The sequence below is a fragment of the Benincasa hispida genome, chromosome 9 (assembly GCF_009727055.1).
Source record: "Benincasa hispida cultivar B227 chromosome 9, ASM972705v1, whole genome shotgun sequence".
NCBI classification, from domain to species: Eukaryota; Viridiplantae; Streptophyta; class Magnoliopsida; order Cucurbitales; family Cucurbitaceae; genus Benincasa; species Benincasa hispida.
Window position 1 is genome coordinate 3,564,337 of NC_052357.1, and position 16,529 is coordinate 3,580,865.

Below are 16,529 nucleotides of genomic sequence, written 5' to 3' on the forward strand. Positions count from 1 at the left end.
CTAAGGTAAATGATCGTTGGGATTTAACTAAGCGATCATGTAGATTTTTCTATATAATCGTGTAGTACTTACTAAACAATCGTTTAGCTAATGCTAAGCGATGGGGTAAATCGTTTACTCTATTGTGTAACGTTGGTTGCTCGATGAAGGTAGACGATCGTAGTGAGAGCATGTGATGCTCATCGTTTAGTAAAAGGCGCGAGCTAGACAATCATGTAGTTAGCAAGCCTCATTGCTTAGTTACTACCTACACGATTACGCGTATACGATACGGAGGCGCTAACTAAGCGATCGTTTAGGCGATGGTGCTTTGCCACATCATAGTCGTTTAGGCGATCGCGGAAGGCGGGCGTTATGCGAAGCGTGCTAAGCGATTGCGTACCTTAGGCTTCATCGCTTAGTAAAAGGTACACGATCGTTTAGCTCTGGGAGTATTGGTAAGCGATAGAGCAAAGCGTTTGTTTTATCGTGTAGACGATCGCGAGGAGTTTAGTATAGGATGGTTGGAGACGCGTTGCTTTGCCCAGACGGTTCAAGACCCAGTTTGCCTGTTTGAATCGGAGACTCCTTATCTTTGTAATAGTTAGCTTTAATTTTGTATTTTTAAGGCAATTTTACCCGATTCATCAATATTGGTTTATTATACATGTGATGTATGGTGATTATATGCCAAAGTGTTTGACATATAGTTTAAAACTCACCTTAGGTTGTTCAATTATTCATGCATCATGTATTATAAATGTTATAATCTAGCATGAGGAAATTACATGAAAGCATGAGTATGCATCATGAAATATAAGAGTTATATTTTGCATGCAGAGAGCATCATCATGCATCATCTTTTTATTAAAAGTGTTATAGTCTAAGGGTGAATGAAAGCACGTTTTGCTTGTTTCATTGCTTTTTTGTATAAGTGTTATATAAAAGAAGTAGCAATGAATGAACAATGCATTGAGCATGACACTTAGGCTGTTTATAATCATTATGAATGCCTCGCATATGTTAGCTTAGCTTTGTAGTTATGGTTTCCGTTTATAAGTGTTATAAAGGAAATTAGATCTAAAACCAATAAGAAAGAGTTGTATGCGGACTTAGGGTGAACTCAAGTTTTTTAAAAGGGTTTTAAAATTGGATTGAGATAGACCTAAGTTCAAGTAGTTCTAAAGAGTTTAATAACCTAGATTAATCTTTTAAAATCGGTTTAATAGGATTAAATTGGTTGGCATAAAAGATTAAATTTGTTTTAAATCTATCTATAAGGGACCTTTTGTCTAAGGCAGGTTCTGGCTAGGCTGGGGTTCTTAAGTTGATGGAAACATAACAGGATTAGGTGTAAAAGATCGAGACTTGAAGGTATGTCCTGGGGGTCGCAGTGGTCTTATAGGACAGTTGTCCAGAATATGACCTTTTTTATGACAGTATCTGCACTCGACTTTTGGACAGTCAGTAAACTTATGCCTAGTGAGCTTACAATTTTTACAAAAGAAGGCTCTAGAAGTACCAGGCATATGAGTCCTGGCGAGTACAACCTCCGATTGCTAAGAAGAAGTGATGCCAAGACGTTTTTCTTCAAACAGAAATTCCTAAATTGCTGCATCTATAGACGGAAGGGAGCTACAGTGGAGCAAAGCAGCACAGATCGACTCATATTCTGAACGAAGTCCCATAAGAACCTCAATAAGGAAAAGGTGATTAGTATTAATTTTAGCTTGATCTAAATTGTGTCCAAGCTGGCTGAAGTGTAGTCAAGTAGTCATTAACAGATTGCCTCATCTCCTGAATAAGATTAATTAAAGTGTTGTGCTGTTGATAGTAGTGAGCTAAGCCAACGGACTAAAATCGGGTAGGCAGGAAATCCCACACACTCTTGGCATCATCAAACACATCAAACTGAACATGAATGGTCGGTATAGATGTATTACCGATCCAAGTGAGATTTGATGGTTTTTGTTGTCCCAATCCTCTAATCGTTCAATAAATCTAGTATCTTCCTCAGTGGATATCTTGACTGGCTGGGGAATATCACTAGTGACAATTCGCCATAATTTACGCCCCATTAGGAAACTCTTCATTTGATGGGCCCAAGTAATGTAATTTGTCCCATCAATAATAGTACTAATGGGATGAAATACATGATCCTTTTCCATGTGGCTTGGCGACTTGGAAGGAGAAGAAAACCAAGGACAACAAGGAAGGCTTGGCGGCTTGGCAAAAGTGATCAAGGGTTGAGTTCTAGGGAATCAGGGATCGAGTTCGGTCGAGGATCGAGTTCTGGACCTCGATCCTCGACCGAGATCGGGGGTCGAGTTCTAAACCGGGAATCGAGGATCGAGTTCTGGATCGGGGATCAGTGGTCGAGTTCTGGATCGGTGATCGGGGGTCGAGTTCTGGACCGAGAATCGGGGATCGAGTTCAATCGAGGATTAGGTTTTGGATCAGATCGAGTTCTGAATCGAAAATTAGGGATCGAGTTTGATCGAGTTTTGGATCGGGGATCAAGGGGTCGAGTTTTGCATAGTGGGAATCAAGGATTGAGTTTTTCACATAGGCTACAAGATCGATGATCAATTTTTTCATGGTGGGGATCGAGGGTCGAGTTTTTCACAGTGGCTTTGGACAGGGGGATCCGGGTGGTTTTTCTTCACACCGGAGAGGGGTTCTGGGTGGTCGGCCGATGATCGAACAACAACGATGACAGAGAACAAGAGGAAGAAGAGACCAGCTAGCAAGGCTCTGATACCATGTGAAAGATGTATTTATCAAGTATATCTTTACAAGGAACTATACAAGGGTATAAATACTGTATTAACACCCTAAGAATAGAGCCTAACCAAATTAACCAAATCCTAAAGACTCTACAAAGGAGAACTAGTATACAGGAGACTTAATATACATTCACAACTTCAATTATCATTCTACAATTCATTCTATATTAACATTTTGAAAATGGAGATGGAGCCAAAGAAAAACATGAAAGTTTTAGGAAAAATTGCATTTATTCTTTAAAAAGTATTTAGTTATTATGTGAAAGGTTGTGCACTATTTGAGAGGGATATGTCTATATGAATTTGAAGTCGAAAAAGGTATGATTGTTATTTATTTAATATTATTATTTTTCTAGAGATGTACACTTATGTGTGGGGACATGGGAATTAAGGATAGTGAGGGTAAAATGGGAGTTGTGGAGAATTTTAAGGGCAAAAAGGAAATCTAAAAATTCTCCCTTTATAGCTTCTTTTAATATGGTATAGATGTAGATATAGATATTATTTTAATCTTTCATACATTTGAAACATGTTAGAAGAACTTAATTGTATTTTAATTTTTCTTACAAATAAATATTAAAGTATACAAATATTTGTGGACCCTAGGTAAATTATTTTACGAAAAATGATTGAATGAAAAAACTTAATTCAATTTTAAAATTTTTCTATAAAATATAAGTTCAATTTTTTTTAATTTATCTTATTTAAGTGAATAATTTTATAAAAGTTTATAGTCCTTTTTTTAATGAATATTACTTAATCTAGATAACATTTAAAGTTATATATATATATAAAGGCTAAATTACAAATTAGTCCATAAATATTAAAAATTGTGACTAATAAATCTTTAAACTTTCGATTTTGGTTCAAATCACTTTAAAATGTCCAAAAGAACTATAAACTTTCGTAATAGATCTTAAAGATATAAAAACAAAATGTTTAAGAATTAACCATTTTATCTAATTAAATTTTAATATTTTTGAACTTTTAGTTAATAAATGCATTAATTAAAAAAAATGTCATAATATTTTATTAGATACAAAGTTAAATTTAATGTCTAATAGGAATTTTTAGTTTTTAATATTTTGAATATATAAGAGACTTATTAGATGTAAAATTGATATTTTAGAATTCAAGGACTTATTAGAAACTTTTTAATATATATAAAATAGTCAATTTCCCATAAACGTTCTAGAATGTGGAAGGAAAATTGCCTTCAGTTTTGAATTATACACTATTGTTCTAAGAAACTTCACTTCACCAAACCTTACGCCCAACAACATTTCCTCATATATCTTCATATATCAACAGCGCTAAGCAATTTCATCAGATTGATAAGAAAAGTTGAAGTGTGGCCTTAAACAATACCAATAAGGGATTAAAGCAATAGTCTTAGAAGATTCAAATTATGAACATCACCAGGTAGTAATCATCAAATCAATTCGTTCACCCGAGGCATTTGCCGATATCTGGAAAGAATGGTCTGATGGTTACTGGTTGTAGATGCCATAGAAATCTCCAGGCAACAACATAGGCTAATATTTGTCTCGATCACAAAACTACACCACCGGAGTTAACAGAGGTTTATTGGAGAAGTGAGCTTCCAGGTTTCCAAGCACAAGGTTAGCCATTTCTGTGCGAGTTTCAACAGTTCCACTTCCTATATGAGGCACCAGGACGACGTTTTCAAGTGCAAAGAGCTCTTGGGGCACTTCAGGCTCATGCTCAAACACATCAAGCCCCGCACCACCTAATCGGCCTTCAACCAGGGCAGCTACTAATTCGGGTTCATCAACGTGCGGACCCCTCCCAATGTTGATGAGAACACCTTTTGGACCCAATGCATCGATAACTTTGCGATTAATGATGTGGTGGGTTTCTTTTGTTAGCGAGCAAGCAACAATCAGAATGTCAGAGTTCGAGGCCAACTCAAGAAGGTTTGAATAGTACTTGTAGTTAGAACCTTCCTTTTCTGTTCTTGAATAGTAAGATATTGGACAGTTGAATGCTTCAGCTCTCTTGGCAATTGCCAAGCCAATCCTTCCCAAACCAATAATGCCAACTGATTTTCCAGAGAACTGAGAAGCAATAGCAATGCCATTATTAGTGCTTTTATAGATCAGTAAGTCGAGAATAATTACAAAGATAAAATCAGATACCTTATCCTGTTATAGAAGATCAAATTATAAGAATATTTGCCAACGTAGCAACATTGAAACACAAAACTAAAAAGAAAAGTGACCAGAGAAGATAAAAGCTTCCAAAGTCTTTTCTGCTTGTGTTATCTTTAGGTAGTCACTCTGAAAAATTAGCAAGAAATGTTCAGACATAAAAACTAGAAAGTAGTTCTTATGTTCACCCTTTTCTTCATGTCCATAACTAACTGCCAGGTATTCAGCTACCATGGTTGAACTTCTACAGGGAGAAAATCAAACCATAATGCATATATAAAAGTTGACACTGATTTCTTGTTCTGTTAGGGAGAGTGAACATCAAGAAGAAACTCCTTCACTTGAGAACAAAACCAATGCACTTCCCAATGAACACATTAGCCACTTGCAGATGCAAGAATAGAAAGAAAGAAATGAATATGTGTGTGTGTGCGCACATGTGTTTTATTTGAAACAAAAAATAGTGCTGTAGAACTTAAAAGAAAGTTCTTTCACTGATACTATCAGAATAATATTTGAATAAAGAAATAAGCTGCACTTGGCTCAAAAGAGAAAACAGAAACCCAAGTTCATTCAAGTCAATTGCAAGGAAACAAAGTGAAACCTAAGCATGGGTTTTCACTTTGTTACCTGACAATTGACTGTCAAAAGGCAAAAGATAAACACCTTTTTGTCCCTGGGATTTGAACTGTCCCTAAGTTTCCAAAGTTAATTCTTACAATCCTTGAGATTTGAATTTATTTTCTATTTGGACATTCAAGTTTTAAAAGTGAAATGTCTGATCCCGAGATTTAAATTTGATTTATAATTGTTCCATGAAGTTTGAAATTAGTTCCTAATTGATTCCTAAGTATAGGAAAAAAAATGTCTGCCTCATTTATAAAATACATATCAACAAAGTCTAGTCATCATTCCATTATTTTTACCAATGTTAACACTACATAGGGACCCTTTACAAACTCCAGGGACCAATTATAAATCAAATACAAAGAGACTAAACATGTCACCTCTGAAACCTTAAAGACCAAATGAATGACCCAAAGTGTCAGTTTTGAAGACCCATGAACCAAATGGAAAAGAAGTTCAAATCAGGGAAGAAAAGCTTATCTTACTCTACAAACAACTATTTCACACCGCGAAATCTCTAACTGCTCCACATTCACTAGGTTTGAGATCGTGAAACATTATTACTTAACTCGACAAATCTGATCTCCAAGGAGGCAAGAATCACCAAATCCTAGATAATTGTTATTTTCATACAATTAAACATTTCTGCTAGGGAAATCCACACAGAACTAAATATAGAGTCGCAAAAAGAATAACTGGGAGAACTTAGTTCTTCTGATCTACAAATGGGAAGGATTTTGCAATTATGTAAACCAATGCATTTTAAAAGACGACACAGGATTGCGAACTTCTCGAATCTCTGCGTGGAATCACTTCAATGCGTATTCGCAGGCCTTAGGGAAAGTTCTTCTTTGGTTACATAAGCTACACTGTGATTGTGTCAATGTCAAAGAACAAGAATTCAACCTCTTGAACATTAGTACCACTTCTTAATTGAATCAAGCATTCAACCATTTGGGTTTGCTATTACTAACAACAATATAAATGATCAGAATACTTCAACTAAAACATGTTAGATAATGGTACCCAAATTCAGGCAATAAACTCATCCTTCATTCAAGTCCCACCAAAGAAAATACCAGGTAGTATTAAGCTCAATAACACAGAACCTTGGTAGTCAATTTGTAGTTACCGATCTTCCATTTCCCGCTTCTGATATATCTATCGCATTCACACAACCTCCTCAGCACCGCTATAATCAAGCCAATCGCCAAATCCGCAACGTCTTCAGTTAAAACATCGGGAGTATTGGTGACCCGAATCCCCTTCTCCTTGCACCTTCTGAGATCAATCTTATCCAATCCCACACTGAAGCTGGAGACGATCTCCAACTTCGGCAAGGCATCAATCAAAGTGGCATCGGCACCAGCCGTTGCATTTCCAACTACAGCACGAATCGAATTCCAGTGCTCCGCGAGGAATTGAGTCCTCTGAGGAAACTGCCAGAACTTGTAAAGATTGAAGCGCTTATCGAGCTCCTGCTCGAGGTAAGTGTTCATCGGACAAGTCATCAATACACCGATGGATTCCATGGTTGAAAAATTAGGGCTGAGGCTAGGGTTTCGGAGGTGGTGTAATTGAATGTAGGAGAAGAAGAACGTGGAGTAGAGGAAGATTCGACGCGCGTAAAGAAACAGAGAAGAAGAGATAATTCGGAAATTATATATAATTAATCAAGGTGATTATCGGCTAGGTTATGTTAAACGACGACGTTTGTTTGGGATGTCCAAGTTCCACTTCAACGGAGATGCAAATACCGTTTATTTCGTTGGGCGAAGAGAACGAGACAGGCAAATTATATATTTATTCCTAAACTTTACCAAGGTTATATCAATTTAAATCCTAAATTTTCATAATTATATCAATTTAAGTTCTAATTTTTGTAATTGTTATTATCGATGTATTTACTCTAATGGTTCATTTTGTAAAATTAACATTTGAAGAAATCTACACACATTTAAAAATTAATGTATGGATAATTTTCAAAAGTAATCGTAATGAAATATTTAATTGATTTTCTTATGAAAAATTAGAAGTTTAATTAACTTAAATTATAAGTTCCACATAATGTTAGTCAAATAAAATTTATAGAATGGTGTAAGTTGATACAATTATGTAAGTTTATATAATAGTATTCACATTCTAAAATTAAATTCTAATTTAGTCTTTTTTATTAAAAAACAAATTTAATTTAGTCTTTGTAAATTCAACCTTTTGTGTGATTTGGTAGTTTTATTTCAAAACATATATTTTAGGTCCCGTTTGGTAACTATTTAATTTTTTAGTTTTGTTATTCAAAATTAAGCTAGTATCATTCATCTTTCTTACCATAATTTGTATATTTATTGAGTACAATGGTTGAATTTTTAGCCAAATTTCAAAAACAAAAACAACTTTTTTAAAGTTGTTTTTTTTTTAGATTTCAAAATTTAGTTTGGTCTTTTAAACTATTGATTAAAAATATATAATAAAAAAAATTGAAGGTAGAAGTAGTGTCCATAAACTTAATTTCTAATAATAAAAATTTTTAAAAAAAAAATAGTTACCAAACGTACTTTCAATTTTTATAATCTTTGTCTTTATACTTTCATTCATTTATTTTGGTCCAAATAATTTTTAAAAGGGATCGTTTTGACTGTCACAAAAATAAAATTTAATTCTAATGAAATTTTTTTAATACAAACTATGACAATGCTCAATAAATGTATTTGAGTGCATTTTGTACTAAAAATGTGGTTTAATAAAAGATTTAAAAAATGAGATTTTTTTATTGCATGAGACAAAAAATGAATATTTTGAAATTTGGATAAGAATTTAAGATACCAACCAAAATATTTTATAATGGTGATTCAAGTGACATTTTAGTCGATGATATATGTCTTAATCAGTTGAGCTATATTCAAATTGACAATTGTGATTAAATAAAAATATTCCAACCATTTATATTTCAATTAAATCTTATATCAAGTTTTTGTCTTGTAATTATTTATATGAACCTTTCAATTTTGTGTTCAATAAATTCTTGAATTCAAAAAATGTTAAATAGATCAAAAACCTAGCAAACCGAAAATTGATTATTCCAAGACTATTAGATACATAATCAAAATTTTAGAAACTTATTGAAAATCTTTAGGGTGTGTTTGGTCCAAGGAGTCGAGAAGTAAGAGTAAGGAAGTAAGGGTGTGTGAACTCCGTTCCTAATTTAACCAAAATAGTTTGTGGATCCCATTACTAAAAAATATTAATTTTATATCTTATCAACTCCTTACACCGTGGGGTCCAAGAGTTCACAACTCCGTAGACTTCATAAGTCCTTAGTCCTCGTTGTTCTCCTTACCCCTATGGTCGAATAGACACAAAATTAAATTTTCATAGACTAAAAGTATAATTTAACCATAAGGTAATTCACAATAAATTGTTTTTGAGCTCACTAGGGTAGGCTTGGTTAGTTGAGACCTAAAGCTAAAGCCTAAACCCTTTGATTTCAACTTAGACTTACTAGTCAACACTATTAAATTCAAGAGATTTAATTTAACCTCATAAATGTGAATAACTTGTATATAGTAGATAATATCTAAAAGAAAAACCTTCTTCAAAGTATATTAATTGGGGAGATAGAAAATCGAACTTTCAACCTTTAAAAAAATATGTCAAAATAATTATTGTTGAGCTAAATTTACTTTAATGGAAAAATAACTCTTATAGGCCCCGTTTTCATATTACTTATTTTTCAAATAAATAAATAAATTTTCACAGAGAGAAAAAATGTAAAACCTATTTATCGAAATAGCAAAAAAAAATACTGATAGACACTAATAGACTTCTATCAACGTCTATTAGTGATAAACTTTTATTAGTTTATATCGCTAATAGACACTAATAGATTCTATTACTTTTTATAAAAGAATTAAAAATTTTGTTATTTTGTATATATATATTTTTTTATTGTTATATTTTTTAAAATCCTGTAAAAAATATGATGATGCAAAATGACAGATGAGGACGTAGAGAAAAGCCAATAAGGTAGATAGCTGGCAAAATCAACCACCAAAAGCACTAGCAAACTAATAAAAGAGGAAAATAAAACAATAATGAAACTTTGTTTTGAAAACGACCCCATTTCCCATATCAATTCAGATAAAAACAAAACAAAACAAATTCTATTTTTAAAATATTTAGGAGGATAATTGTTTTTTTCATTTTCTTATAACCATTGATTGTATAGTAGATAACATTAACTTAGCTGAATACCTTTTTTTTCAATAAGAAACTATATAATATGTCGATATAAAATACGAATGCCAAAATAAGTATAACTCAAGAAAAATTCTTTTCCTTAAAAGATGTTACAAAAAACAAGAAACAAAATTGGCACAATAGTTTATTGTAAAAATTAGTAAGCATGCTTAATATTATTTACAATTACAAAATGATTGATGAAAATCATTATAATTACATATTTTCAATTCAAAAAGTGTCATATCATACTACATGATTCACAAAATCATGTAGCTTGAAACTTTTCAAACATCTAGAAACATAATTAATTACAATATATACTAGAAAGTAAGATTTATATACTATAATATATAATTTAACAAAAATTAATACTATATTTCCCTCATGAGAGAGAAAAGGCAATAAATTGACAAAATATTGATTGGTCCTCTTCTTCCTACACTTAAAATGGATATCCATTATGGAAAGAGAGAGATGATGGTTATGAATGACGGATGGTTGTGATTCCAATTTATTTTTCTTTTTTAGCAAAGTTTGACCTGAACCATCCAATTGAAGAAAAATAACAAAGCAAATTCTTCCACCAAGAAAGAAAAGTAAGTTCAAAATATTTATTTATTTTTCTTTCTTTCTCTAACCATTCCTTCTCTTAAGATGCACCTCACATTGCATCAAACTCCTTTTCAAAAATAGAAAGGAGAAAAAGAAGATCAATCCAATAACCAAAAAGAAATAAAACTAGAGAGAGAGTGAATTAAACAAAACTTTCAATAATTCCTCAGTTCAAAGGAGGTAAAGAGAAGCAAAAACAAAAATATCCCAATCCACTTTTTTTTTCCTTGTTCTTCTCAAAATCCTGCTTCTCTTCCTCCTTTTTTCTCAATTCTCTTCATTTTTCTCTCTATGTTGTCTTAAACCCACAAGGCATTGATCATCACCCAGTTGCCGGTTTGTTTTCGCTACTGTTTTCGGTCAAACGTTTCGTCAAGAAACTGAGAATGGTTCGTGCTATGGAGCAGGAGAACGACGGTTTCAGGTCCAGATTCTTTCATTTCAGAGGAACACATGAGAGTACAGGTAGACATGCCAAGAGCTTGAGTATAGAGAGTGCCAGCATGTTGGAATCTGTCATCGAAGATGATTTGTCGACATCGAGAAGCCAAGGATCGACTCCCGTTCACAACAACTCTGCTGAGAAACAACAGGCTGGGCCACCACTGGCACCATCGAATCGCTCTGAAAGGGCTCCAAAGCCGAAGTCAAGCAGCAAGGACGATGATCCTGCCACTGAAAAGGAAGCCAAAGACAAGATGGCCTTAGGTTCACTTTCAAAAACATCTATTTTAGTTACTTACATTTCAAAAAACAATAATTCTGATCCTTGCAACTGTTTATAATCTACTATCTACTTAACCAATACTTACCTTAATCAACTTCAGCACATGCCACGTTAGCATATATTCTTGTTAAAGTTGAAGACAAAAATAGTTGAGGAACAAAAATAGAGATTTTAAAGGTTGAAGAGCTAAAACAGAACAAACATAAACTTGAAGGACGAAAAGGGACTAAAATAGTTGAAGATTAGGTAACAAAATGAGGTCATTATTTGTCGTAGGTGGAAGGCTTTTTATTTGATTCTGCAATTAATTTCCTCTTTTCAATTGGGTTATAATTCAGAAATGGAACAGATGAAAGAGAGGTTTGCAAAGTTGCTGTTGGGGGAAGACATGTCTGGGGGAGGGAAGGGTGTTTCCTCAGCCTTGGCATTGTCTAATGCAATCACAAACCTTGCTGGTACGTGCCTAGAATTTCTCACATGGTAGCCTTTGGAAATTTTAACGCCAGGTTCTCGGCCTCAAAATCTAGCTGAAGCAGTACAGAAATTTCTGTTAGGATCTAAATTTTGTCTGTATATTTGCAGCTTCTGTCTTCGGAGAACAATGGCGTCTTGAGCCAATGTCAGTAGAAAGAAAAGCAAGATGGAGAAAAGAAATCGATTTGCTCTTATCCGTTACAGATTACATTGTAGAGTTTGTTCCTTCACAACAGAAATCCAAGGATGGAACGAATATGGAGGTAACAATCCAAGTTCAAACTCTGTAATTAAAATCCAAGCTTAGGTTAGGAGAAATTCAATCCTTTCAATTCACTAATACCTGGACCCTAATGTTCCTACCTTTCTTTTTCTATCTTACAAGTAAGGTTTATTGTTGTTATAGATAATGGTGACCCGGCAACGGAATGATTTGCACTTGAATATCCCAGCTTTGAGGAAGCTTGATGCCATGTTAATTGTAAGAACTATGGCTTAAATTTACTATATCTTTTTCTTGTGTTTTCTGCATCAGTTAGAATGAATTCTATGTGACATTGGGTTTGCCACGACAAAACACAGGATTGTCTGGATAATTTTAAAGACCAAAATGAGTTCTACTATGTATCGAGAGATGCCGACGACTCAGAGAAAGGAAATAACAAGAGGAAAGATGATAAATGGTGGCTACCTACAGCCAAAGTTCCTCCAAATGGTTTGTCAGACATGTCAAGGAAGTTTCTGCAGTACCAAAAGGACTGTGTCAACCAAGTCCTCAAAGCGGCCATGGCAATAAATGCTCAAATCATATCAGAAATGGAGATCCCTGAAGACTACATTGAATCGCTTCCTAAAGTAAGCAAAACCATCTTCGTAACAATTTCAAAATGAATCTTCGATCAACTATTATATCAGATGTTTAGACAAAAAACAATCGAAACAACAAGAATCATAAGAAGTCGATTCCTATGATACAGAAAAGTATATAGAAAATCATATAAAATCAAGGTTCCATTTCTTATTATTAATCTTTATTACTTTACTAGAATTTAAATAAATAAAAATTAAAAAAAAACCTTTATTTATTAAGTTTTGTTTCTGGTTTTACAGAATGGTAGGGCAAGCCTAGGCGATTCCATCTACAAAAGTATAACAGTTGAGTTCTTTGATCCCGATCAGTTTCTCTCCAGCATGGATCTAACATCAGAGCATAAAATCCTAGATCTCAAAAACAGAATTGAAGCTTCCATAGTGATTTGGAGGAGGAAGATGAACCAGAAAGATGGAAAATCTACTTGGGGTTCAGCAGTGAGCTTGGAAAAAAGAGAACTATTTGAAGAAAGAGCAGAGACCATCTTGCTAATACTTAAGCACCGCTTCCCTGGAATCCCACAATCTTCACTAGACATCAGCAAAATTCAGTTCAATCGGGTAAAAGAATGCTCCTTCCTTGTCTATAATCTCATCTGAAATCATTAGCATTCAAATCAAAGCTTAAAAGTGAATAGAATGAAAATGATAAACCAAAAAAGAAAGGCCAACCCTCTTCTCTAAACAAGAGCCTCTTGTCTGAGTATTCAACTCAGGGCTTAGATTTATATGATATGTCTCAAAATTCAAAAGAGAAATCTACATTCTGTGTGTGTTTGTTCATGCCAAGTTATGTGATTGCAAATCTAGCTACAAGAACCAGTATTATATGAATTCATACTCATAAACCAAATTCTACAAACTAAAATTTCTAAAACCTATTTCCATCCTTTTACAATCCAAACAAATTTTATAGAAACTAAAATCAAAGCTTCTCAACTTTAGGCTACATAAAGCGATGCTAATTAAAATTCTGCCCAACATCTCCTAAATGACATGATATATGCCTTAGGCCTATATAATCAAATAGGAAATAACAGTCATGTGTCCATTTCTTTGGCAGTGTGAGATCATAAAACAATGCCCTAAAACAACGTGGCTATCTACATTATAGCATACAGAGCAAACATTGTAAATTCCCAGTTTCATAGCCAGAAACAAACTTGTATGAAATGGTTCAATAAGGAAATCACAAATTACTGTTGGATGAACTGCAGGACGTGGGGCACGCCGTTCTAGAGAGCTACTCCAGAATACTTGAAAGCTTAGCTTTCACAGTGATGTCTCGAATTGAAGACGTACTCCACGCGGATGGGTTAACTCAGAATCCATCACAAATAGCAACGAGGAGGAAATCGACGAGCGAAGCTCCAGTGGAAAAGTCAGAAGAGATGAACAACAATGGCCCAGAAACGCCGGCTTCAATGACGCTGTTGGATTTCATGGGGTGGGGAGCAGATCAAAGCGAGACGGAGACGAAGAAGGATTCATTTGGGAATTCGGATGATTTATATGCGGATTCAGATCTGAAACAAGCAAACAAGCCAGGGAATATAGTGACGAACAAGAAGGTTTCGTACTTGGAGAATTTGAGCGCTGTGAGAAGTCCAACGGCACGCCATTGAAGAAAAAGAAGAAGAAAAAGAAGAATAGATAGAGAGATGATAGGGAGGGAAATTGAGAACGGCTTTTCCCATATTTTCTGTTATATATAAATTCCTTTGTGTAAATAGGAGGAAGAATGAGATTTTTTTCTTTTTAATTTTAATTTGGGTTTTGGAATCACAACCCCTTCTGTTTGTGTAAAACCAAAGTCTTTTATGTATCATTGTATCAATCAATGTAGTCATTTTAGCTTCATAAATTACATATATTTGTTGATGGCAAAATAAGGTTAAATGAATTCACTTAACTTTTCTGTACCACCAATAATAAATTTATAATTTGAGGAAAAGTTACCTACAAAACAATCAAAAGGCCCATTGTTAGGCTCGGCCTTAGAAGCTAAGGCGCGCAAGCTAGCCACAAAGGCTCATTGGCCTTGGCCTCGATCTTCGAGGCCGAGGCGATCCAATTGGATCTTAGCCGAATTGTCTTTTCTCCCTGTCTATTAGGAACTCTCACGAACCTACTTCTTGTCGATCTTGAGTCCATTTTTTAGAATTAGGTAATTCTCCTGGTTTTACCTTTATCTTCATCTTTTACCTAGTCCAAAATTACCCATAACATCATTTTTTTTACATTCTTCACTTTCGATTGTGTCACAAAGGTCACTTCTATAATGCCATTTTTTTCCCTAGTTTTTTGTTCGGAGGATTTTAAGCTCAACAACTAATAAATCGAAAGATTCAAATTATTGACCTTTTAATTAAATATATATGTCTAGACCACCAAAATTATGTTCATATTTGGTAAATTATGATGCTGATAAATGAGAAATATTTTGTAATCCTTCATTCAACAATTATTGAGGTAGATTAAATAGGTTTCCTATTTGCCTCATCTCCTATTTAAGGTGACTCAAAATAGATGTACCTTTTTATTCAAACATGAATAATTACCAACAAATCCACAATACAATTTTCATATTAAATAGTAAAAAACGTATCAATCCTCAATCATAATTCAATCATTCTAATGGAATTCTATGGTAGAATACTTTTGATAGTAAAAAACGTAAGAAGGTATGTCATCTATATTTTTTTTAGTTTTGATTTTTTATCTCTTCAAGCATATTCGAATGAATCTTGCATTGGAATACCTCATAAGCATATCAATTCTTCAACTGGAAATCTACGGTAGAACACATTTGGCAGTGAAAAATGCAAAATGGTACGTCATCTATATTTTTTATTTGTTCCTATTTTTCATCTATTTTTAATTTTTCACACGAGACAGTGAAAAAATGTATCAATCCTCAATCCTATCTCAATCCTTCCCATGGAATTCTATTGTAGAACATCTTTGGTAGTGAGAATATGTAAGAAGTAAGAAGAGGCAAAAATTGGAACAAAAATATCATTTGATTCATCGATCCTTAGAAAAAGAAATAAGCAAAGTTATCGTTGAGTGAGAAATGAGAAATTCATGGAAAGTTACAATCCCCACTGCATAATAGTGCACCCACACGTCTTCATCGACGTTGTTTTTTAACTGGAAGACCGAGAGCTAACTATCGAGACTTTGGGCTCTCTGGACACATACTTTGTGAAATGGTTCATGTATGCTTGTTGCCTGGGGCAACAAGATCAAGTTGGTAAGGATTCAAATATCCCTTTCTATTCATTTCTATGATCGTAGAGGTGCATTCAATCTTTGTTAATCTATATTTTTTGGGTATTTTCAAATTTTCATATTAGATAGTGAAAAACATATCAATCCTCAATCTTCTCTCAATCCTTCTAGTGGGATTCTATTGTATAACACTTTTGGTAGTGAAGAACGTAAGAATGTATGTCTCTATATTTGTTTTAGTTTCGATTTTTTTCTCTCTTCAAGTATATTATGTTGAGTCTTGAATTGAAATGCCCCATAAACATATTAATCATTCCAATAGAATTCTATGGTAGAAGTTATGTCATCTATATTTTTCTTAGTTCCGATTTTTTATTATTTTAAGCATATCATGATGAATCTATCACTAGAATGTCTCATAATTTTTTTTTTTTTAATTCCATCACTCTCTTAAGATTGGACACAAATAAGATATGTCATTTATTTTTCTCTTATCTCTTCTTTTCTTTATTTTCCTTTTTGAATATTTTTTCTCATCTTTTAAGTTTTATGATGTGTCTAGATATAAAATACAATCAATAGTTTTACAAATTTATTTTATTGTTTTATTTTGATATACGAGTTTATTTGTGTTGGAAGTTGGAACAATCTCGATTGTGATTTTTTTGTATGTAATTCTTTGTGTGTCTTTCTTTAACCATTAAGACCCCTTTTGATAAACAATTTGTTTTTTGTTTTTCTTTTTGAAAATTAAGTTTATGGACACTATTTTCACCTCTAAATTTATTCCTTCGTTATCTACTTTCCACC

The 16,529-nt window shown here is 33.6% G+C and overlaps 2 protein-coding genes across 2 annotated transcripts; one reads left to right on the forward strand and one right to left on the reverse strand.

Annotated features, from left to right (window-relative positions):
- Positions 1 to 4,021: 4,021 nt before the first annotated feature.
- Positions 4,022 to 7,210, reverse strand: LOC120085979 (hydroxyphenylpyruvate reductase). The gene is made up of 2 exons (XM_039042344.1): positions 6,673 to 7,210; positions 4,022 to 4,843 (listed from the first exon to the last, which is right to left on the reverse strand). Exons 1-2 carry the CDS (start codon positions 7,093 to 7,095, stop codon positions 4,325 to 4,327), a joined length of 942 nt encoding a protein of 313 aa, XP_038898272.1. The 5' UTR covers positions 7,096 to 7,210; the 3' UTR covers positions 4,022 to 4,324.
- Positions 7,211 to 10,436: 3,226 nt separating this feature from the next.
- LOC120087030 (rop guanine nucleotide exchange factor 12-like) lies at positions 10,437 to 14,374 on the forward strand. Its single transcript, XM_039043877.1, has 7 exons — positions 10,437 to 11,122; positions 11,480 to 11,596; positions 11,724 to 11,878; positions 12,022 to 12,096; positions 12,198 to 12,470; positions 12,726 to 13,046; positions 13,703 to 14,374. The coding sequence occupies exons 1-7, from the start codon at positions 10,801 to 10,803 to the stop codon at positions 14,108 to 14,110; spliced, it is 1,671 nt and encodes a 556-aa protein (XP_038899805.1). The 5' UTR covers positions 10,437 to 10,800; the 3' UTR covers positions 14,111 to 14,374.
- Positions 14,375 to 16,529: the final 2,155 nt, after the last annotated feature.

What these genes read in the sequence shown, in the direction of transcription:
- LOC120085979 (XM_039042344.1), bottom strand. Translation starts at nt 7,095, where the DNA reads ATGGAATCCATCGGTGTATTGATGACTTGTCCGATGAACACTTACCTC. An exon ending in ACTACAAATTGACTACCAAG is followed by an intron (nt 4,844 to 6,672) that starts GTTCTGTGTTAT and finishes ATTGCTTCTCAG; the next exon opens with TTCTCTGGAAAATCAGTTGG.
- LOC120087030 (XM_039043877.1), top strand. Translation starts at nt 10,801, where the DNA reads ATGGTTCGTGCTATGGAGCAGGAGAACGACGGTTTCAGGTCCAGATTC. An exon ending in CAAAGACAAGATGGCCTTAG is followed by an intron (nt 11,123 to 11,479) that starts GTTCACTTTCAA and finishes GTTATAATTCAG; the next exon opens with AAATGGAACAGATGAAAGAG. An exon ending in GCAAAATTCAGTTCAATCGG is followed by an intron (nt 13,047 to 13,702) that starts GTAAAAGAATGC and finishes GATGAACTGCAG; the next exon opens with GACGTGGGGCACGCCGTTCT.